This window comes from Notothenia rossii (genome assembly GCF_949606895.1).
Source record: "Notothenia rossii genome assembly, chromosome: 4".
NCBI lineage: Eukaryota > Metazoa > Chordata > Actinopteri > Perciformes > Nototheniidae > Notothenia > Notothenia rossii.
The window spans coordinates 13,053,610-13,077,148 of NC_136902.1; the positions used below are offsets into that span (position 1 = coordinate 13,053,610).

The 23,539-nt window shown below is 38.1% G+C and overlaps 3 protein-coding genes across 6 annotated transcripts; 1 reads left to right on the forward strand and 2 right to left on the reverse strand.

Moving 5' to 3' along the window:
• Positions 1-209: 209 nt before the first annotated feature.
• On the reverse strand, positions 210-15,776 carry LOC307036529 (calcium-independent phospholipase A2-gamma-like). Of its 2 annotated transcripts, none has more exons than XM_079676925.1 (9): positions 15,579-15,776; positions 7,540-9,051; positions 7,168-7,320; positions 6,919-7,076; positions 6,428-6,522; positions 6,158-6,329; positions 5,986-6,043; positions 5,381-5,575; positions 210-5,052 (listed from the first exon to the last, which is right to left on the reverse strand). In XM_079676925.1, exons 2-9 carry the CDS (start codon positions 8,965-8,967, stop codon positions 4,594-4,596), a joined length of 2,718 nt encoding a protein of 905 aa, XP_079533051.1. In that variant the 5' UTR covers positions 8,968-9,051; positions 15,579-15,776; the 3' UTR covers positions 210-4,593. The 2 variants fall into 2 exon arrangements, with proteins under 2 accessions (XP_079533051.1, XP_079533050.1); XM_079676924.1 differs by lacking the exon at positions 15,579-15,776 and adding an exon at positions 9,994-11,410.
• Positions 11,556-15,655, reverse strand: LOC307036531 (uncharacterized protein). The gene is made up of 3 exons (XM_079676929.1): positions 15,226-15,655; positions 12,057-12,245; positions 11,556-11,965 (listed from the first exon to the last, which is right to left on the reverse strand). Exons 1-3 carry the CDS (start codon positions 15,382-15,384, stop codon positions 11,774-11,776), a joined length of 540 nt encoding a protein of 179 aa, XP_079533055.1. The 5' UTR covers positions 15,385-15,655; the 3' UTR covers positions 11,556-11,773.
• slc16a7 (solute carrier family 16 member 7) lies at positions 12,252-21,158 on the forward strand. 3 transcript variants are annotated; one of them, XM_079676927.1, is made up of 5 exons: positions 12,252-13,088; positions 16,439-16,669; positions 16,813-16,956; positions 18,074-18,937; positions 19,046-21,158. In XM_079676927.1, the coding sequence occupies exons 2-5, from the start codon at positions 16,453-16,455 to the stop codon at positions 19,267-19,269; spliced, it is 1,449 nt and encodes a 482-aa protein (XP_079533053.1). In that variant the 5' UTR covers positions 12,252-13,088; positions 16,439-16,452; the 3' UTR covers positions 19,270-21,158. The 3 variants fall into 3 exon arrangements, with proteins under 3 accessions (XP_079533053.1, XP_079533054.1, XP_079533052.1); XM_079676928.1 differs by having other exon boundaries at positions 16,442-16,669; XM_079676926.1 differs by lacking the exon at positions 12,252-13,088 and adding an exon at positions 16,179-16,316.
• Positions 21,159-23,539: the final 2,381 nt, after the last annotated feature.

Genomic DNA, 23,539 nt, shown 5'->3' on the forward strand with positions numbered 1-23,539 from the left:
CCGTCCATTGTTGACAGGGAGGGCACAGCTTCCACACACATGGAGTATATTTAACCCGTCACATTCAAATGATTGGATGGCTTCTCCCTCATTGATAAAATCGTACATTATTAGCCAAAACCACGGTGACGAAGGGTTGAGTATTCAAAATGTGGTGATGGTTTCAAGCATTTAGTAAAGGAAAACATTTTCAATAACAATGAAAAGGGTCTTCATAAATATCAATTTATTTTTAAATAAATACTCATATGCCAAACGCACAATCACATCAAACATAAGCTGTAATGTTACATGAAAATCTATAGTTTATAGCTAATATTACATTCCACAACACTAATAAGTGCACCATTAATCATGGAATATTGAATTATTTCACATTTGCATGTTAAACAGACATTTGTCAAAAAGTGCATACAGATATATGTATTTTTTTTAATTGTGCATATTTGTTCTGTGTGTCTATCTCAACAAGTCGTCAAAAACATTATACATATTTAAGTGAGATTTGTTCTCAATTGTTCACTTTGATTTGTCTTCAGTAAATTAATATTAGGAAATAGACAAGACAGTGAAGACATATTGTGATACAAAAATGTTGGCAAATGTGACGAGGCTTCCCTGTTCCTTTGGAGCTTGTCCTATACACTTGAAACATTCCTTATACAAAATATGTTTGTTAAGTCAACATCAAAGCTAAGTTGTACTACTGATCAGTAGATATTAACTTAATACAATTTGTCTAAATAGCTGGCTTTGTAACAGTGAGTTCAGCACATGTTATACGTTTTACAGAATCTTATTTGTTACAGTGTACCAGGTCCTTATTCAGAATTCTTATCAGAATTCTCTGAGTTTTTATCAGCTTTGGTACTTAAAACAGATAAAGTAATTATCGTAGGTGACTTTAATATTCATGTTGACGATGATAAAAATAGCCTGACTGTTGCATTTAACTCTATATTAGATTCTGTTGGTTTCTGTCAGAGTGTAAATAAACCAACCCACTGCTATAATCACACTCTCGACCTTGTTCTGACTTATGGTATTGAAATTGAGCAACTATTAGTCGAACCGCATAATCCTGCTTTATCCGACCATTTCTTAGTAACTTTTGAAGTACTGTTACTAGACTACAAAGCATTAGTCAAAAGCTCCTGCAGCAGAAACCTATCTGTTAGTGCCATAGCCAAATTTAAGGAAGCGATTCCACCAATACTTAACTCGATAGCATGTCTGCATGTAAGGGAGGAAACTTATACAAAATGTACACCACCCCAAATTGATCATGTTGTTGATAGTGCTACAGATGCGCTGCGAATAAAATTAGACTCTGTTGCTCCTTTGAAAAAGAAGAAAATAAAACAACATAGATTAGCTCCATGGCATAATGCCGAAACCCGCAAAATAAAGCAAAAGTCGAGACAACTTGAAAGGATATGGCGTTCCACTAAACTTGAAGAATCTTGTTTAATTTGGCATATTACTCTCAATGAATATAAGAAAACACTGCGTAAAGCGAGAGCAGCCTACTACTCTTCATTAATAGATGAGAATAAGAATAATGCAAGATTTCTTTTCAGCACTGTAGCCAGGCTGACAGAGAGCCACAGCTCGATTGAGCCTTCTATTCCCATAGCACTCAGTAGTAATGATTTGATGTGCTTTTTTAACGATAAAATTGTTACTCTTAGAAACAAAATTAATGAGTGTTATCAACAGCTCCCGGAAACGTAAGTTCTAATATTACACTAGATAGTAAACTAGAATGCTTTTCAGCCATAAACCTTGAACAATTAAATTCAATGATTCTCTCTTCTAAACCATCAACGTGTATCTTAGACCCGATTCCAACTAAGCTGTTAAAATAAGTTTTTCCATTAATTAGCACTTCTTTATTAAATATTATGAATATGTCTTTATTATCCGGCTATGTTCCACAATCATTCAAAGTGGCAGTGATAAAACCGCTTCTTAAAAAGCACAACCTCGATCCAGAGGTTTTAGCCAACTATAGACCTATTTCTAATCTTCCGTTCCTCTCAAAGATTCTTGAGAAAGCATTCGCAAAACAGCTGTGTGATTACTTAAAAAACTATGATTTATTTGAAGATTTTCAGTCTGGCTTTAGAACACATCATAGCACAGAGACAGCTCTGGTTAAAGTCACAAATGACATTCTAATAGCCTCAGACAAGGGGCTTGTCTCTATTCTTGTTTTGCTCGATCTCAGTGCTGCATTTGATACTATCGACCATGATATCCTATTGCAAAGACTAGAGCACTTAGTTGGCATACAGGGAACTGCTTTAGGCTGGTTTAGGTCCTATCTATCTGAACGCTCTCAGTTTGTACGTGTCAACGATGAATCTTCCACGCAAACCAAAGTTAGCCATGGAATGCCACAGGGCTCAGTGCTCGGACCTATTTTGTTCACATTATATATGCTTCCTTTAGGCAATATTATAAGGAATCATTCTGTAAACTTTCATTGTTATGCGGATGATACTCAACTATATTTATCAATCAAGCCTGATGAAATTAATCATCTAAATAAAATTCAAGACTGCCTCAAGGACTTAAAAACGTGGATGACCTTACATTTTTTTATGTTATACACGACCAAAACTGAAGTTATTGTACTTGGCCCAAAGAATCTACGAAACAAACTATCTAAAGATATACTAACTATGGATGGCATTAATTTGGCCTCCAGTGAGACTATAAGGAGTCTTGGTGTTATATTTGATCAGGATTTATCCTTTAACGCCCGCATAAAATCAATTTCAAGGACCGCCTACTTCCATCTACGTAGCATTGCAAAAATCAGGCATATCTTGCCTCAAAACGATACAGAGAAACTAGTCCATGCATTTGTTACTTCAAGGCTGGATTATTGTAACTCCTTATTATCAGGGTGTACCAAGAAGTCAGTCAAGTCGCTTCAGCTGATTCAAAATGCTGCAGCTCGTGTACTAACCAGAGTTAGGAAAAGGGACCACATTACTCCTGTTCTGGCTGCCTTACACTGGCTCCCTATAGAACACAGGATAGAATTAAAATTTCTTCTTCTCGCCTACAAAGCCCTTAATGGGCAGGCACCATCTTACCTTAAAGAACTCATTATACCCTACTGTCCTACTAGGGCATTGCGTTCCAAGAATGCAGGGTTGTTGGTTGTTCCTAGAGTCTCTAAAAGTACAATGGGAGCCAGAGCCTTTTCTTATCAAGCTCCACTTTTGTGGAATCAGCTTCCAGTTTGTGTTCGGGCGGCAGACACCCTATCCGTTTTTAAGAGTGTGCTTAAGACCTTCCTTTTTGATAAAGCTTATAGTTAGGGCTGATTAGATTCAGCCCCTAGTTTTGCTGATATAGGCTTAGTTTGTCGGGGGACATCTTACTTCTTCCTTCTCTCTGTCGATACCTGTGTACTCTCATGTTCCGATTAACCCAGCTTCCCCAAAATTCTTTCTTTTTGGTGTCTATATACGCCGGGATCCGGAGTCATGGTTGATCCTACGGTCCTGTGTCATGGATCGCGAGTCCTGGATCTTGAGTCGTGGCTGTGGTCCTGGATCATAAGTCCTGGATGGATATCCTCGTGGATTCATCTTCCTATTATACACGCATGCATTTCCAAACATTTGGACTACCTATTTTGCAAATGTATTATCTTTTCAATTTACACACGGCATCTATTGCACGTCTGTCCGTCCTGGGAGAGGGATCCCTCCTCTGTTGCTCTCCCTGAGGTTTCTCCCATGTTCCCTTTAAACTGTGGGGTTTTCTCCGGAAGTTTTTCCTTGTACGATGTGAGAGTCTAAGGACAGAGGGTGTCGTATTGTCATACTGATATTCTGTACAAACTGTGAAGTCCACTGAGACAAATGTAACATTTGTGATATTGGGCTATATAAATAAACATTGATTGATTGACATTGATTGATTTACAGAAAAATGCCTAAGACAAAAAGGTTTGTGTAGGAAAACCCTTTTTGCACTGCTGATAGATAGAAAATAGAGTTGAGACATAAAGATATGACAAGAGTTTCATGTACACTTATGAAATGTATAGATTTGGAAACTCATTACTGAGGTAATAAATCAAGTGTGAAGTCATTTATCATAGACTTCTATATAACCAGACTACTTTTTTTAACTAGTCGCCCCCTGCTGGTCATTATAAAGAATGCAGGTGTAAGGCACTGCAATATCTTCCCCTTCCGGACCCGGACGTTGCCACTAAGTCTGCACACATTTTCTGTGCATTTCACTCAAAATCACCTAATGCTTGTGTTAAAAGGAGAAAAAACTAAATTCAATAGGCTCCATTTTCTACAAACCATGAATATTTGCACAATATTGAGCAGCCATTTAACTAAAAGTAGTTGAAATATCAGTCTGGCCAAAAGTGGTGAACAAAGTTGCAGACTGACATTTCCCTGGTGCTAACGTGGCTAAAACGACCTTTGTGTTGAAGCAACACATTTGAGGTCTTGAACAGATTGAATCAGTGCATCAGGGTGGTTGTTTGTTTGTATGTCCATCTGTGCATAGGTTACACATCTTTGTAGACATACCCTATACTGTACCTACTCACACCCATCTCTGCTTCATCTCCCAGGCCCTCTCATTCATCCAGTCCTTAGTTTTGCTAGCAGCTGAACGCTCTGCCCCGAGCACCAAACAGAGCCGCGCCAGTTTGGGCCGGTTTCTCTCCAGGTAGTTGTGGGTGTCTCTCCGCAGCTGGTCCAAGGCTTGAGGCCGGCTCTCATCCAGGGACACCATAGCACTCAACATGGGGTTGAAGCGGAAGTACACGTCTGGAGCTAGCAGATCGTCCAAAAGGGTGTGGACCCCCTCGGTGTCAGTAGCACTGCTGATCAGGTTGCTGATTTTGGCCCTCAGGCTGGTGGAGGTGGCCGGTCCCCTCTTGACATTATCAAAGCGGCCGGTGCCAAGGGACAGCACACACTGGAAGGGCTGGTTGGGCCACAATAGACGGCTCTCGTGAATAGCCAATGCACAGGGGTTGTTCAGGATTATTCCTCCATCCTATGAATACATACAGAATCAAAAAGTGTACAGGACAAGTTTTCTAAAATGGGCATAACTCCCACTTAACATCAAATGAGGTTAAGGATCTTAAATGATGCATGTACTTAAAGCTTGCATTGAAACAGATACCAAAGAACAATGTAATAATGCTAGGAAAAGTATTGTTGTTTAAAAGTGAAAGAAGATTCTGCCCCCCACCCTACCTAAAGTATTTTTTTCCCTTATCACACATTTCCCACAAATATTCTCTATCGTTAGTTGTATCATTTTGAGACTTTCACGGAAATCCTGAACAAAATAATGCAGAACTACAACAGTTTCCTACCTGGTGAATGTCACTTTGTAAAGGAAACTCCTGGAAGTATCCTGGGGCAGCTGATGAAGCTCTCACTGCCTCCCACATCTGGCAGGCTGAGCCTCCTGCATAGCGGCTGAGAGAGCCTGGTTTGTGATTGTAGTTGCGGAAGATGAAGGCCTTCGGACTTGTACCCCAGTTTACCACTGCACTGACTGCTGAAACCTGAAGGATGTCAATAATATAATCTGTAAAAATAAAATCTAAACTTGTGCGAACTGCAACTTTAAGGAAAACAAATCCTGTTAAAAAAAAGTACAGAGGCTGTGGCTCAGTGGATAGTGTGATGGAAAGCAAGTTCGAGTCCCACTGCAGTCAGCATGTCGTTGTGTCCCTGGGCAAGACACTTCACCCCAAATTGCTCCTGTGGGGATTGTCCACAATACTGAATGTATGTAAGTCTCTTTGGATAAAAGTGACATGTAATGTAATGTTACATTTTTTCCTTAACTCACAGTAGTGGGCTTTGCTTTAGCATTTTAGGCAAAATTAATCCAACATTAAATCATCCGTGCTTTCATGGTAAATTTGTCAAATGAATCAAATCCACCACCATGGTGATTGCATTGTCTTACCTTGGGACTCAACTCATCTCTGGCCGTTTCGATAAGTATTCTAGTTCCCATCTTTTCTCTAATCAGGATCAAAACAGAGCATTCAGACATGGTTGTGTTCTTTTTTTAATATGTTGATCATTTACTTAACTCACTGCAGTGTTTATGTTATTAACATATATTCATTGAATACCGTAGTATTTTCTCCCAGGTCTCAGTGTTGTAATAAGAGTGACTCCATCCCATCTTCACGGTGCCAACAAGCCGGTTCTGCCGAAACACTTCAGAGCCAAAACGTTGGTACATTTCAGAACACTCCTCCAGAGAGAAATGAGCCAGACCCAGCATGAAGGCCAGAACAGCACCTTAGGTAAAGACATGCAGAGAACACCAGTGAGATACGCGCTGAAGAACTGAGATGCTCTAAGAACAGCATAATGTTGGTATTTCTGATGTTTGTTACCTGTGCTCACTCCACAGATGTAGTCAAACAGTTCGTGGATCTTCCTGCCTGTCTCAGCCTCCAGTATCTTTAATACCTGCAAAGGCACCACACCTCTGGAAAAAGACAACATATTACATGTATTATATAAAGATTAATGAGTTGAAAAGGTAGAGTATGTATACAAGTACAAGATCGAGACCATCTTAAAGAGTGCTCTGGGTTATAATAAAACAATTAATTGATTAATCGATACTAGACAAAAACATATTTTATACATACTGTATATCACTGTTTGTTAGATGAAACACACAATTTGAAGACTTGATGGAAATGTTGTTATTATTTTATGGTGTTTTTTGGACATAAAAAAAGAATTACTCCAACCTATTATTGAGAAGTACACTAAGGGATTTCTAGATACTTATAATAATCATACATTGCTGTTCTGGTACTGATCACTCTGTAATGTGACAGGGCCCTCATTCATTAGAAATCTTTCATTTGTTTACCTTGTGCCACCACCATCAATTGAGAGCACTCTGATGCCACGACCTTTGACTGGATCCATGTAGCCGATTAGCGCCATGCTTTCTCTCAAGGCGCTCTGAAGCTGTTCATTATCTCTGAAGGTCCGTCTTTTCCTCAACAATGTGACTGCAATTTTCTCCTGGAAAACGGACACAAACCTTATTAATTTACTGAGGTCAAACTATGATTGTTAAACATTTGTAAATGTGATTGCTTTACTTCCAACACACCTTCCACATTACAGCTTTGCATGATGGGTAACAGATGAGGTGTTCATTGAGTGCGGCCAAGCAGGAAGTAAGATCTTCTGGAGATGAAGTCTGGGTCAGAGTGCCAATAAACCTTTGTGCCATTTCCTCTGCCTGCTTCCGACTCAGGACAAACTGAGAACCCGCGACCAGAGATTAAACTCATGTACATGCAAACATGTTTGGTTTATTTGTAGCTTCTGTAACAGCACCAGCAATGCGATATAACTTAAAGAAGGGCATGTCAGAGCATGATATTTGAAACACAGTGTGCAGCTTTTTAGATAACAATTCCTTTTTTGTATATGTTCAGTTTCTAACTGAAACCTAACTAAACATGTCACCTCAACTTACCTTTTGATTCATCATTGGCTGCGGTGAAGTCATAGCAGGTCTGGGTTTACGAGTCTGAGTCAAAGAACCCAGAAAGTCAGGGATGGCACTTGTGGGATGTCGAAGGTAGTTTAAAAAGGAAGCAGTCTTTGGTCTTTCAGACGTAGCAGAGCCAGGATCCAATGGCGTTATGAGATTACTTTCAATGTCCTCATCCTCACCCATTCTACTTCGACCAAAGAAAAACTGATTGATATAACCGCCTGTTTGGGAGTAGTTCTCCCCAAAGTTGGTGGTATTAGTGCTGCTGTGGAAAAGGCCTCCAGTTTCATCGATGGCAGGCTCGTCTGGCACCAGTTGTGACAAAGCACTTTGAGCTTGTGAGGTAGACCGTGTTGAAAAGGGTTCTTTATAAGTGCTTTTCTGCTGCACAGAAATGTGTTCTCTCCTATACAGATCATGGTCTTCTTTTCTGGTAACCTTGGCACCAAAATAAGTATTGATGTGTCTTGCATAGTGTTGGTAGCTCTCCTCCCAGCTGCTGGAGACACTGGTTGGTTCCACTGTTGCCTGATTAGTACCTGATTGGACTTGAGGAATTTCAGCTTCCTTAGACTCTTTGATGGAAGGGTTTTGCATTTGTCTCTTGTTCAGCCTCTTGTTTGCCCTAGTGGAAGACATGGTTTCCAAATTGTCCTGCATTTGAGCTTTTGCAGGAAATACTGAGTTAATGTGACTAGCAACGTAACTGTAGCTCTCACCAAATGTGGTTGCCAAAGAACTGATATGAAATAGTTGCAGTCCAGAGTAGTCCTGTGTGGAAGGACTTGTTCCTGAGCTTTCTTGTGTGTCTGTGCTTTTTATGAGCTGCTTTGTGTCTTTGCCATCCGATATATTTTGCTCTCTGGCCGCCCGTTGACTTATACCACGCCTCTGTGATCCGCCAAGATGTTCTGGAGTAATGGCAACAAGGCTGTCATTTTCAGCCAAAGGTTCAACATCCTTTCGCTTGAAATAAATGTTAATGTGTCTGGACAATCTTTTAAATGATTGACCAAAACGTCCTCCCAGTGAACTCAAAAGAAAACTCTTCTGAGTTTCTTCCAGGATCCCAATTGGAGCTTCAGGTTTAAATGTATTCCTATTGGAAGATGCGTAAAAACGCACAACCTGGAGATGATTAAGTTCTTTGGTAAAATCTCTGAGGAAGTTGTTAGAGGCAGAGCTTGTATCACTGTGGATTACATTTTTTAAAGTAGTTATTTTTGTGAATCTTGATGGATGCAGATGTGTCAGCAGTGAATATCTGTGTAGGTCAAGGCCGGGCGGTGTTCTAGCCAGACAATGGTACTTTCTAAGAAGGCTCATTAGGTACCTACTTTTGCAGTATGATCTCAAAGTCTTGTTCACAGAACTCGAACAAAAGTTGGTGCCGAGGTAGCGACCCATGTTTGACCTGGTGCCCAGCAATCAATCAAATGTCACTCTTGAGCTTGCATTGATTTATATTGTAGCATTGTTTTTTACAGGAATCTAGGGAAAAACACATAACAGAAGCATTAGAAAAAGTCTACAGCCATAATAGCAGCTCTATGACACTATATTGCATCTGCTAATGTCAGTATTCTAACAAGATCCATTACAATAACAACGACAATCTAGCATGTTGATTTTCAGAAGGTTTAATGTTTTCCATGTTCACGATCTCAGTTTAGCCTGTAAGCATGCTGACATTTGCTAATTAGCATTAAACAAATTACTGCTGACGCTGATAATTGAAATTGAATGTGTTGGTCCTTAATAAAAAAATCTAATAACAGTTAATACCATTGATGCTTAGGGGAACATACATTCCTGAATATGTCATGATCCAAACATTGCAGAGACAGTTCAATAACAACAAAAAATTTCTTCTTGCTGGTGGCGCTAAATTAAAGTTTGGGGATCACTTTATGCATTCTCCATGTAAAACTACATGTACAATAACTTAAATCCAATAATGTATAAAGAACATGATATTTCAACAAATGAATGAGCTTGTAAAAGCACACACTTCAGATAATAACATTGGTAATTGTTTTATATCTTTTATCATGTGTTTTCAGGGTGAGCTGATTGTCTACAAACATTATGTTACACTATAACCTTGCACTTGCAGCTTTTTCTTAGAACTGTGTCCCATTATAAATGTAACATGAAACCTAAGAGCAAATAAATCAGTGAACATGACATGTAAACAACTCTTTCCCTTCTGCCCATTTATCTACTATGTCTGCAATGTGATATGGAAATGTACTGTAAGAACACAGATAAACGATCAGTATATGAGTGAACAGCATGACTATAAAATAAAGTGCATTAAATACAAGTTTGGTGGTGTTTCCACTTAAGTAGGTTAAGGTCATGAACCAAAGTAGCTTAGCGACTCTAACCTTGACAAGAAATGAAAGATAAAGGCTCACACTGAAGATTTACCTGAAATGCAACACCAAGTTCTTCTGTATTCACATTCCTCTTCAAGCAAATCTATGTTTTTTCTAAATCCAGCACACCACTTTTGACAAACAGTGAGAACCACGATGTCTTCTTTGTTTTGATTCTCATTGAAACGTTCTGCCTTGCAATACTTTAATCCTATTGGTTGAACTGGGCTGGGGGGCGGACTAGCATGACCAATGAGCTGTTAGTCCGCACAGGCTTTATGTCACGTGCTGTCACTGTTGACTGCAAGCGTGGAAGCACAGGCCTAAGATTAGGGAGGGCTGACAGTTCAAGGGTCTCAGTCAGTCTGATGATGTTATTGGCGTCTTACTGTACGTCAGAACACACACCCCTTAGAGCTGGGTACAGGCCACAACATGTGATACAAAAGAATAACAAGTCTGTAGTTGTTTTTAATAAAATGCATAATGTTTTAGATTAGCCTACAACCTAAAAAGTAGAGTTGAAACTATGGGTACTTACATTTAGCTTACTGTGCTTTCCCAAAGCCGATTATTAAATCAGAAGTTATAGCCATTCATTTGTAAATGAAGAATTACAACAAAACTAAATTTCCATAACAACACTGTTAGCCCATTGTTATTCTGTTTCCCCAACTGTAATAAGAACATAACTGCACCCTGCAGTTATTGTTGGACTAATATATGTATTTTATTATTATGTATGTTTCAATATCCTGTGCACAGTATACACATAATTATCCAGTGATTTGCAGCCTGCAAAACAAATTTGAATCGTTTAGAATGCTGTTGTGGAAAAGATAACACAATGGAAAAAGTATTTAAATCAAACGTGTCTGCCTTATAGCATAGAGATTGTTCGTCAACATTACAACTAATTTAACCTTTGATTGCATATGGTGTTATGCATTGCAAACTCACGGTGATAAACCAAAAACAATTTGTACCTGCTATGCCAATCTTGCTGTAAGGATGTAAAAGTCCCTGCTGTGGGACTAATAGAGGATTTCTGATCTGAACACCTTTTGAACTGGTCAAATGTTATCTGGACAATAAGCATGCCTGCTGCTCACCACAATTCCTGAGAAACAATTTCACTCTTATGGCTTGTATATATTATTTCAGACTGACAATGACATCTAGTGGCAGCTTCCTGACATTTCGGTTCTCTATCTGCTTGAAACCGACTGACCTAAGAGGCTGAGTGAAAAAGAAAATGTATCTCAATTTGCTTCAGCGATTTTTCTCTGTTCTGTAGAACAATTCTCTCCACCGTCATGTTTTCTATGCTGTCAATATACCAATGTTCATTTGATAAGATTGAGTTACAAAGCGCAGAGTTTTGGAGGATGAGAACACAAGTTTGAATAACTGATAGTTAGATTGTGTCAACCTTTCTTTAATTAGCTGTATTCTTTATTGTCATATTTCTCTGGATAAAGATGCAATGCTTAACATAATAGCCTTTAGAACTATGTTTTTCTTTGTTGTTTTCAAATATAAACATCTATTACGGTTGTAAATTCGTAAATGTTTTCATCATGGATGAAAGTATGTTTAATTAAACAAACAGTGTTACAAGTCATTTGATGTTGTATTGGCTTCACAACAAACACTTTTAATAAAAAGGCACCAAATATTTCCCTTCATCAAAGAACAGTCTTAAACATTTACAGTTAGGTTTGTGATACAATGATGGTTGAAGAGGACGAACCATAATGTATTTATCCAGTTTTTCTTTAGGATCAATTAAATATATAAATACACTTTATTTTTTCTGTGCTCTGGAGCCATTACTTTTTCTTCTCACAGCGTCCTGTTTGGCACTCCTCCCCACGTCCAGTCCACTTTAAGCGATTTCTGGCAAAGGCTTCATAGCAGATTTCCGCTAAGGGCCTCACAGGTGACCACATCAAGAAGCGACCCACCCAGCCTAAGCCCGATGCACTGTACATGACTGAAAACGCTGGGACTCCACGGTGAACCTGCCAAAACAAAAAAGGTTAGCCAGACGGCATAACACTAGATTTATACTAATCTACAACAACAAAGAAAGCCATTTGAACATAAGCTTACCTTGTCGTTCTCATCAATCACATGCATTTCCTCCATGGCCATCTCGTAGCTGACACCTTTGTATTTCCCTCCATCATAGTCTGGCAGGGAGATATCGATGAAATCTACTTTCTCAGGCCTGTTTGTCTGCATAAACTTAAGGAACCAGATCTCTTTGACGCATAAGGGACATTGCCCATCATACAGCACCTGAAACAGAGTAGGCAATATATGACAACAGCATTTATTGTTTTTAGTTTCATTCTTTCATTCAAGTGTACATTGGCTAATAATGGAGAAATAGATTTCCAGCTGGTAGAGGTTGAATTCCCTCTTTTGTAACTTACTGCTTTCAGGGAAAACAATACTTTTGAAAAACGATATCACTATGTTACCCAGTCCAGGTTCATAGTATGTACTACAAAGCATTTTAGCCATCTTTGTTTTAGAAGGGATCCTATTACTGCTTGACAACCAATGCTATAAGGGGAACAATGAATCCTACTTGGAAAACTGTACACTCCCTGAACCCAACGGAACATTTAAACACAATAAGAGATGAAAATAGATATATCACAAATATAAAATAGTTATATTTCGCTAAATCAGATGATAACTTTGACTAAGGACATAATCAAGAACACTAAAGGTAGGACATGTGTAAATAAAGGAACATTTAAACCCTGATAGCTTTCCATCAGTAACACATTATGACACATGACATAACAGGGGTCTAGCCAAAATGATGAAAGCAGAGTATGACTCAGTAGGTCATCATTCAGATTGGTGATTGTTGGAGTGAGTTATTAGAAAGCTGCGCTATATTTAGCATTATGTAACGCTGAAACTTTATATTTCCACTTGTATTAACGAGTCACGGCTGTCACTTCTGACGTGCGCAGCTGGGTCTTGTATTTCTGATGACCCCTAAGGAACATGACATATCACTGTTAATACGGTTTCACGGGACAGGACGCGCTGCTGCTGGGCTCTGCACGCGCCGGTGCCCCAGATTCAAAACTTTTATAAAGGTGACAAGCTTCAGATACTGAGGTGACGTTTGGCTTTTGCTCAATTTATTTTGAACATGTCGTTTCTCTGCTTATGTTAAAGCTATATGTATGGGCTTAGATATGTCTCATAATTATTTGTGTGAACATAAAAATAATTTGTGTGTAAATATGTGATTTGTAAATGTAAAACACCATCCATAAATGCATTTAAAAGATTTGCAAACTCACAAATACATTTGCAAATGTAAAACGGATCTGCAAATACGCCAAATATTTTTACAAATAAAAAAAAAAGATCTTTGAATGTTTCCTTAACATTTACAACTTTCAATCAGGAATTTGTGAATCTATTTTGTATTTGTCGACCAAAAATGCGCTTGTGGAGCTCACATTTCTGCTCGTAGATCTCAAATCTCTGCTCCGCCCTCAGCTCACAGCCAAAGGGAGAGAAAGAGATAGAGAGAGAAGCTGTTTCTACAATAATGTGGAGGGAGAGTTCTGTACTGACCTTTATAATTATTAGGATAAATAAAAACAGGTTTTAAATCATTCCAATGTATACTATAGGATAGTAAACCACACATATTGTTTAAAACTGGAGAGATTTTAAAATATGCATAAATAAATAAATGTTAACTGGTAAAATAAGATATAAATTAACCACAAAAATAAAATAAGTTAGCCTACATTTATTTTTTATTGGCTATGGTAGGTTATTGGAAATGTTCACATACTTATTTGATTAATAAAATGCAAACCAATCTTTTTCATATGGGGGTCATTCCAGAATTGGAGGATATTTCATGTCCCCCATATAAAAAATCTAATAATCCATGCCCAAAATGCTAAAACATGCACTTGTGTTAAACATACTTGTCTTGAGACAAAATGTGTATAAAATTGTAGAAAAAGTGGTTTCAAAATATTTAAATAATCAAATAGCTCTCGAACATCCCCTAAAATGGCATTTTTCTCTTGTCCCCGCTTCTTGGTGACCAACTTGCATGTCAAATATAACATTTAAAATAGGGATTTTATTTACTTTTTTTGGTATTATTCTATTGATATATGTCTCTTGTAATGGTAAAATCTATTTGTTAAATCATAAACATATTTTAAATAACAGTAATTTTGCACAGAAGGTGTGTCCCTCAACATGCGTTCAACCCTGTTACCCAAACCTTTTTAGATTGGCACAGGAAGTGAAAAAACTGTAAATCAGATGAGACAGTGGAAGTGACATCAGCAAGCCATGTGCTAGTGCCATGGGTAGACCAAAACTAAGTCCTCTCTTTTATTTTTCATATTTTTACAATCTTTTCAGTCGTAAAAGAGTGTGGCACTCTGACCCACTCAACCCTGTTACTGATATTACCAGAATAAAACATATTAATTTCAAAGTTCTCTTTCTTGCATTAGATATCCAAGTTTGTCATTGCCTTGGAAAGTAGCATTACATGCTACATCTAGCAATAATTCCTGAGGTTAAAGGCTCAAATTAGCATTGATTTTCAACCCTGTTACTTTCAACCCTGTTACTATAATTAGAGTAACAGGGGTAATTCTTCATTGGAAAATATACATTTGATGCCAAGCTGGGCAAATCACTTTTTTTGATGGTTTATTATCTGTTTTTCCTAAATACATAAAAAAACATTATAAAATAAAAGGTTCATTTTTTGAAAAAAAAGGTGTCTAAATTGTCCTCCAATTCTGGAATGACCCATGGGTGTTTAGAGTTGTACCCCTTATTGTCTCTAGTAATTGGGGGGCTCAAAGTGCACCAGATTGAAGCATTTTACTTTAAAATGTTAAAATAAATCTTCCCCAGGACCACCCTAGAGGAGGTGAAGTCCACCCACCAATTAAAACATGTCCGTGCAATACTAAATACATTTGAAGCCTTTTTATATAAGCTGTCCACCATGTCAATACGTTTCTCTTTTTGTAGTGTATTGGTCTTTTGTAGAGGTTTTTCATTGCCAGCTAAAATCTTGCCTAGGGCAGCAAATTGGTCAGAACCAGCCCTGGTGTCATCCCCACAGCACCCCCCATTTGAAACATGTTGCCACGGCTATGAGCACTGATGGCTTAAGCTCTTATAAAAGGAGACCCTTCATTCATTAATGCTTGTGTTTTTTCTGTACAGTAATATAATAACAAAGAGAGAAGCTTACCTTGACACCTGCGGGCTTAGAGCTGAAGGTGCGATGCTGAATTCTGCAGAGTGCAGGAGCCACTCTTACTGTTGAGTTTAAATAACTTGGTAATCTGGTTAAACATGCTCTCATCGGGGAACCATGTGCAAACACACGGAACCTACCAAACCACATCATCGAACTTGCTTTGACAACTACTCGCTACAAATTAAGCTGCTTTATCTAACTGTACCAGACACCAGGTTAGCTAACAATAGCTAATGTAGCCAACTATGCATGTGTTACACAACAAGCAATTGTGCAACAGAGGTCAAACGCTGATGTTGTTCAGAACAAACGCTCATAAGTATATTTCACTTCCTCACATTTACCTATTTGGTGAGAGAAAGTTAAATGTAATCCAAAATGTTAATCAATGTTGGGAGCAGCAACAGACCATGCAGCAGACCAGGGGGCTTGTGTCCGAAGAGGCGTGGTCAGCTCTACGTCACTTCTGGGTATTAATCTGCTGCGAGAGGTCCCACTCTGCTGCTTTTTCCTAAGCCATGTCAGTGGAACAAAGGTGAACTCCTACCCAAAAACAATTACTCACAGGAGATATTGTTTATTGTCTAATTGAAGATATATAACAAAGGAGCATCTGTTTATTAGCTTGTGATGCATGAGAATGTCCTTATTTGCCAAATATACACTTATTTTCATCATCCTTCTTCTGAATAAACTGACACAGGAAAGTGGGGCTTTCTTTATATATAATTGGCTAAATGGGTATCTAATGTAACATCTAATTCAATATGAGCACATTATCATTTTAATGAAGACACAAGACAGCTTATTTTGTAAGTATTCAACGACCACAAGTCCCACAAGGCTCTGACGGCACATCTGTTGCTGAGGCTCAAGGGAGTTATGTTGTTCTTGAATGCTAAAAAAATATTTTTTTACTCCAGGAGGGTTATTGCTTTTTCCATGTATGGTCAGCCTTATTTGTCATGCATGTGCACGTGATAAGATCAGAGGCCTTAAAGCAGGGTCTTTCAGAGGCAGCCACAGCCTTGTACAACAACAAGGTTCATAGGCTGGCCAACAGTGTTAAGGATCAAGCAGAGGTGAGCTCTTGTGAAACGTAGAACATTTTAGAAACTGCATCATGTGAGCAACAGCTTTTCAAATGTGCATTTCTTTTTACTTTTTTCTGTGTTCACTTCTTTTACCCATTTCCACTATTCAGCAGTCGGACCGAACATGCCTCCTGCAGCAAAAAGCAAACTGGGCTACACACCACCAGATGGAGGCTGGGGATGGGTCGTTGTCTTTGGTGCTTTCATCTCCATTGGATTCTCCTATGCCTTTCCAAAGTCCCTCACCATCTACTTTAAGGGGATCCAGGAATATTTCTCAGTTTCCTACAGTGAGATTGCCTGGCTGTCCTCAGTCATGCTCGCTTCTATGTATGCAGGAGGTCAGTTGCAATCATACAGTATACCTCTTTAAAAATGTAAATTGACATTGCTGGTAATTTATTAAACCATAAATTAATACGTTAGTGCTGTACAACTTAAGTAAATAAGTTTCCAAGGAATAACAAATGTCTCCCCACTACAGGACCTGTGAGCAGTGTACTTGTGAACCGCTATGGCAGCAGACCTGTGGTTATGGTCGGTGGGCTCCTGGTCAGCACTGGCATGATCCTTGCGTCTTTTGGCAGAACCATCATGCATCTGTACCTTTGCGTTGGATTAATTGGAGGTAAGTGTTGTTTTCGTTTCACAAATTCATGATGTTAAATAAGCTTTAGTTGATTTAGATTTTTAGGAATTTTACTAGAGGTTTCTGCTCTCCTCTGATGTTTGCTTTGTCTTGGCCTGTTATCACCGGCTGACACAGGAGGATGCAGGAGTTTTATGAGTATCAGGATCAGTCCAGTTTGGGGGTTAACTTGGGCTATTCTGTGCACTGCGTAAATGTTTACTTAGGTCACAATGAAATATCCATGTTCTGTTGAAACGGTGCCGCAGGACCTTGTCTTTAAAAAAAAAAGTTGAAATCCTGTAGAAAATCATCACGTGCCTGCATGTACACCTTAACACATGATCCTGCTAATACTAGCAAGTAAACAAACTTTGCAGACTTAAAACCCTAATCTCATTGAGATGATCCTCCAACTGTGACGCAGATCTTGGGTGGATTGCATGCATAAAAAGGTATACATACAGACATACAGGCAAATAATGATTGTTGTATAACTGATTAATCTGCAAATACATTTCTATTAAATAATTAATTATGTAAAAAATATATTGAAAAAGTCCCTTAATCCAACGTTAAATCTTCAAATAGTTGTTTCAGAAAATATTTGGCATTTTACTTTTCTTTAATAGTTACTTAAACTTCTAATAGATTATCAAAACCTATACCAATACATCATTTGACAATTCAATTAATCAATTTATCAGGTCAGCTCTAAACAATTTTGTTTGCATTTACCAAAGTAATTGTGTAATTCTGTCTAAGAAAAGCCTTTAACTATTTAATAATATAATTGATTTATATTAACGCTCTATGATTTATCTTGATTGGAAATTCTTTATGGTTTTTAAACGTCACATTATTCCAAATTATATTCAATAACTACAATTTATTTAGATAAGCTAAATGTGAACCCCTCAAGGTAGACATGATGGTTTTGTGGTGCAGTTTTTAAGATGTTGTTTATACTTTGAATATCTGAATTCCTCTCTAGAAAAGAAGTGGCACATTAACAAATAGCTTTGATAGAGTTGCTGCTGATACAAAAAACGTAATTTATTTATGTAGGTGTTGAATGTTTGTCTTTACATTTGATCCTATTGTGTTATTTCAATAGGTTTTGGCCTCGCCTTCAACCTACAGCCATCGTTGACAATCATAGGAACATACTTCCAGATCAAAAGACCTCTGGCCAACGGGCTCGCCATGACAGGAAGTCCAGTTGTTCTGTTCACTCTGGCGCCTCTAAATCAGTGGCTGTTTGATACCTTTGGGTGGAGAGGAAGCTTTCTCATCCTAGGAGGCATTGTTTTGCACTGTTGTATAGCTGGGGCTTTGATGAGACCAGTCAATAAACATGCCCAACCCAAACCCAAGGCTGAACCAGCGGGGTGCAATGGGGAAGCCGCTGAGAAAGTTGCTTCTTCAGAAGCAACTGCACAGTCAGACAAACTTCTGAGTAAAGAAAACGAAGATGATAGCCAGAGTCAGGGCTGTCTGGAAACGTTCATAGATCTCTCGCTTTTCAAACACCGGGGCTTCCTCATTTATCTCGTTGGTAATGTTGTCTTGTTTTTTGGGTTTTTCGCGCCTGTGGTCTTTCTGGCTCCATATGCCAAACATCAAGGGATCGATGAATATTCAGCAGCTTTCTTACTCTCTATTTTTGCTCTAACGGACATGTTCATCAGACCGATTACAGGCATCCTTGGCAACACCAAGTGGGTTCGGCCACGGATTCAATACTTTTTCAGTTTTGCCGTTTTTTACAACGGTGTGTGCCACGTTGTCTGCCCACTGTTACCTGGATATTCAGGTAAGGTTGTTTATGCGGTCTTCTTTGGCTTGGCGTTTGGGATGCTTTCTGCTCTGCTTTTTGAAGTTCTGATGGACCTGGTAGGAGCTCATCGCTTCTCCAGTGCAGTTGGACTTGTCACTATTATTGAGTGTGGACCGGTGCTTCTTGGACCACCATTATCAGGTTTGTAAACTATGGAGACAAATACGTTTAAAATTCAGATTATAAATCAATAAAAAAATAGGGATAACAAAAAAAATATTTCTTCAAAGTGTGCATCTTCTCTTTCAGGGGCTCTGGTTGATATTTATGGGGATTACAAATACATGTACTACGCGTGTGGAGTGTTTATGCTGGTGCCTGGCATATATTTCTTCATCATGCATTACTACAACTACAAGAAACTGGACGAGGAGCTCAGGAGGGATGTGGCTGCGGAGCTGAGGACTTGTGAAGAGGCAGTACAACTCAAAATGATTCGGGATGGGAAAACAAAGCATGAAACAGATGGATGAAAATGCTGAGTATGATTTTATTTTAGTGGATGTAGAAAGATAACACTTTGCAGGCTTTACAGCAGGAAATGCAGTATATGGGGTATTATTGATAACAATTATTTTTCTCTATCTTGACGAGGTTGTTGGAGTCTTTGGACCTTTTCCACACAGCTCAGCATATAGCATTTTAGTGGTTATATTAAGTGCCAAATGTACATGTAATGGCTTTTGTTCATAAATCACAGAAATGCTGCAGTCCCTTCCAATGCAATTATAATAATGGCTCTATAAACAAATATAGTTTTTTATTTTTTTGCTTCTTTAGTGGCCGAATATAAAGTACTTTTCCAAAGGGACAGATAAAATAAAAGGAGTCAGCACTGTCTATCGTCATCTTACTACCACTAGATGGCACTGGACACTACCATATGAGAACTCAAGGTGCAGCACCTCTTTGCTATTAAACTGCATTAAATTGCCATTAAACATCAGGGATGATCATTTAGCGGTTAGATCTTTACAGCTTTGCTTTCCAAGTCTGGGTTGCAACACTCCCATGGGCTGGCTGCTGTTATGAATTGGTCGCCAAGGGCAGAGCAATTAAAGTATAAGAAAATTCAATTTATGTGGTTAAGTCTACACACTATCTCTCTTACAAAACCTTCCCTATAATACCCTTTTGCTGTCCTTATGTTTAACTCCCACTTTTGATAATTCTTCAAGTTTTAATGGACAGTAAAATATGTTTTCAGTACCCTGGGGATCTGGAAAGTTGTTTTACTTCTGCATCACTTTAGTACAGACATACACATTCAGTGTGAGGTTATGAAAATGTTTAAGCATCTAACTTTCCAACAAGTCTTAGGAACAGTGTGCGCATTTATTGAAATCGTTTTTTTTTTTTTTTAAAACAAAACATTTGCACATGCCGGTGAAGAACTGAATGTTATTATCTACCCTTACTGATGGAGAGCAGAGAAAGACAAGTGCAACACAGGCACATTCATCATACTATAGCCAAAGGCCGAGTTTACAAATATTTCAGTATTTTTAAAGTGATGCTTTTAGTTGTTTCTGTGCAGATACATATTTAGCTTATGTGTGTTGTGAAGGACTTATTAAAACAAAACCAAATATTCTGCCTCATCCATGAAGCCGTTGAGAAAATATCTGACGGCTGAGAAACATCCAATGTGCGATCCTACATCAGGTCGCATCATCCCACCACAGGTCAGACTTTATATTCTAACACACTGCATGATTTCAGCTCCTTAGAGCCAGGCCTTGAGCACCTGCAATAAAAGATACAAAGTGGAGCTATTCAGGGTAAGAACAATGCCATTATTAGAGATGTATGCTTAAATGATCCATTCTTATCATGTCCCTGCAAGGTGCATATTGACTTCCTTTTCAAATGGACGAAAATTGCTTAAGTGAGGTAATCAATACGTTTGTTTATAACCTTAGATAACATTATCTGAAAATCAGATACACTGTGCAAGTACATGGCTTATGCTTGGGTGGTCTGTTCTTTGGATATTGGCTTCATTTCAATCAACTAAAATATATTACTGTTGGGTAATTCACCCAAAGTGGTTATTTTGATTCAGTTTTAGACACAACAAGGCCAAGTTTGACCTTAAAACCGCCACAAATGCATCTTATGTTTAGTTGTAAATACATCAAGTGCCATAATGAAGGAAGTGTGCACATCTTCAATTAAAGTACCACGACACACGACACATTCAAAATGTAACTTGTGTAAAAGTATATACTTAATATCAGCAAATGTACCTAACGTATCCAAAGCACTTATTGCTGAGAAATAGCCCTTATCTAATGAGATACTATATACTGTATATGCCATTATTAAGTATATTGCTGTATTAAAGTTTCATTTTACTGACGGTTGACTATTTTATATATGGCAGCAAATCCTGATTATTTTCGTTATGGATTTATATTGTGTTTTTCTTTTCTTTTCATCAGTCTGGCTTGTGTGGTTTTGTGAGATGTGGGACAATAGTGGAAAATGGCCATCACAATTACCCAGAGTTCAAAGTGACAAGTAATGTTTTGGGTGAACTTTTTACAATAAAAACTATTTGTAAACTTCAGGATATGACATGTTTCTGTCCTATGAAGAAAGTACAGCTGTCAGATAAATTAAGTGCAGTAAAAAGTACAATAATACCCTATAAAATCTGGTCGTTTAAAAAGGTATAAATAATTATAAAATAGGTATAAACTTACAGACACTTCAAATGTGTACTCAATAACAGAAATTAAGAAGATGTACACAGTAAATTAGTAACTTTGTGCATACAATACTAAAAACTGCAAAGTATATATAATATTAACAACAAATACAAATGTAGTTACATGTAAGTTTAAAAAGAGAGTATATGCATTTTGCGACTAAACCATAATTTAGTGTAAGGAAATGCCCATCAACGTGATTATTCAGATAAGTGACAAAATGTAATCTTTGTCATCCTATAGAAAATATCAATCAGTGAACTCAAAGTGAGATAGTGAAGACCTCCAATTAGTCGCACTTTCCTTAAAGTCTGTATCATCCTCACTGCACAGCTTGAGCATAATCACTGAGATGAACTGTGACTGATGTGAGTAAATCTGACTTTAATTGGGACCAGGAAGATTAAATCCAGGCAGCTCTGCGTGCAATCCCCCTGATGACTACCGATGACTACCGATGACTACCGATGACTACCGATGACATTAGAGACCTGATGTTTTTATCCACGCTGCAGCTGAACCCCAAGTTTAACCCCCTCCTTAACCACATGCTTGGTGCAGTCTGTGTGAATAAAACAGTGATACCGTCCACTTAATCCCACATGTTTGTTAATAATCTCTGCTAATCTTCTTTAGCCACAGCAGCAGAACTAATCTGTCTTCACAATGTTTGCACTCGGAGGGAAGTCAACGTCATGTGAATACCAGAGACTTAACAGTTTATTCATCGGCCCTGTGGACCGAGCTATTAATGAGACATCGCTAGTCTAAAATAAACATCAATAGCCAGGGCGGCTAACATGGATACACGGGGCACGTTGACAAAGGAGCAATTGCCATGTCCTTCTATCCGAGGAGATTCTCAAGGACTCAATCACAGCGTCCAGAGACAGACACTGTGTCCTGCAGTGTGCCTTAACTGACTGTCGCCCCTGATGAAACACAAGATTTACTGAGATCATTTGGAGAATACAAGGCACAGAGTACCCCACTCTCAAAATCAATAATCTTTGCAAACAGCAACTATAACATCGATCATGGTCACCTTGATATTTATGTGGTGTAAAATAATCCGTATTTTCTAGATGTTTTAGAAAAATAGATTCTCTGTAGCGCAAAGCAGTCAACATCTGAATGTGTAGAGGGAAATACAAAGGAAATGTTGATTATGTTTCAGCGTCTCCAATCCCTGGAGGGAAGCCTGAGTCAGAAGAGGGATACATGTTGTACGCTCAGATACTGTAGATGATTGTGCTCATTGTGTTTAGTCTTGTAAGAACATTAGAGGTGGAAACTAAATATATAAAGTCACTCAATTACAATTTTGTAAAAAAGTACTCGTACGTTATTTCAGAATCTAATTTGCTGAAATATCATGATTTCCCTACAGGTAACTAAACACTAAGGCAATGTGCTTATTGTGTCTGTGCATTCATCGAGAAGAAACGTTTGCAAAAATGTATACAACATATGACTTCCTCATGGAACACAATCCATTATTGAAATTAAATATGTCCAAAAAGCCTAATATACATAGTTTAAAAAGATGATAAAACATATACAGTAAAATAATTAACCATATTTTGGAAACAGTCATTCTTTTTGTTATTGTTTCTTCAACTAATTGTTTAATGCCCAAACTGCCTCGCAGTGTATTTCATTATAACATGTTATATAGTTCCGCCTGAACCCACTGTTCACAAGTTAATGTATCTATAATAACAATAAGTATAATCTAATATACACATATGATTCAAACTAATCTTAAAGTAGCCAATCTGCATAAGGAGTACTTTTGCTCTTTGGTGATGAGCTGGTAGTGTTCATTGGGTTTTTAAGAGCTTTTTTGACTGAAAACAAGCCTATGAAAGCAGTGGGAGTGAACCAGAACAATAAAGTTCTAAGCCAAGCAGCTAAAAAAAATAAAATTAATCAAATATGAGCTACATTTCAAAGAGCCAGGGACAGCTGCAAGGTCTAGGTTTATCTCTATGAGCGACTCCTTTCATTTGATACTTTTCTATTAATA

Excerpts from the sequence above, each read along its gene's own strand:
- LOC307036529 (XM_079676925.1), bottom strand. The coding sequence starts at position 8,967 with ATGGGTCGCTACCTCGGCACCAACTTTTGTTCGAGTTCTGTGAACAAG. Across the intron at positions 6,523-6,918 it reads ATTGATGGTGGTGGCACAAG|AGGTGTGGTGCCTTTGCAGG; the intron begins GTAAACAAATGA and ends GTCTTTTTCCAG. Across the intron at positions 5,053-5,380 it reads TACAAAGTGACATTCACCAG|GATGGAGGAATAATCCTGAA; the intron begins GTAGGAAACTGT and ends ATGTATTCATAG.
- LOC307036531 (XM_079676929.1), bottom strand. The coding sequence starts at position 15,384 with ATGATGTGGTTTGGTAGGTTCCGTGTGTTTGCACATGGTTCCCCGATG. Across the intron at positions 12,246-15,225 it reads CTAAGCCCGCAGGTGTCAAG|GTGCTGTATGATGGGCAATG; the intron begins GTAAGCTTCTCT and ends ACTCTGTTTCAG. Across the intron at positions 11,966-12,056 it reads TGATTGATGAGAACGACAAG|GTTCACCGTGGAGTCCCAGC; the intron begins GTAAGCTTATGT and ends TTGTTTTGGCAG.
- slc16a7 (XM_079676927.1), top strand. The coding sequence starts at position 16,453 with ATGCCTCCTGCAGCAAAAAGCAAACTGGGCTACACACCACCAGATGGA. Across the intron at positions 16,957-18,073 it reads TTGCGTTGGATTAATTGGAG|GTTTTGGCCTCGCCTTCAAC; the intron begins GTAAGTGTTGTT and ends TTATTTCAATAG. Across the intron at positions 18,938-19,045 it reads TCTTGGACCACCATTATCAG|GGGCTCTGGTTGATATTTAT; the intron begins GTTTGTAAACTA and ends CTTCTCTTTCAG.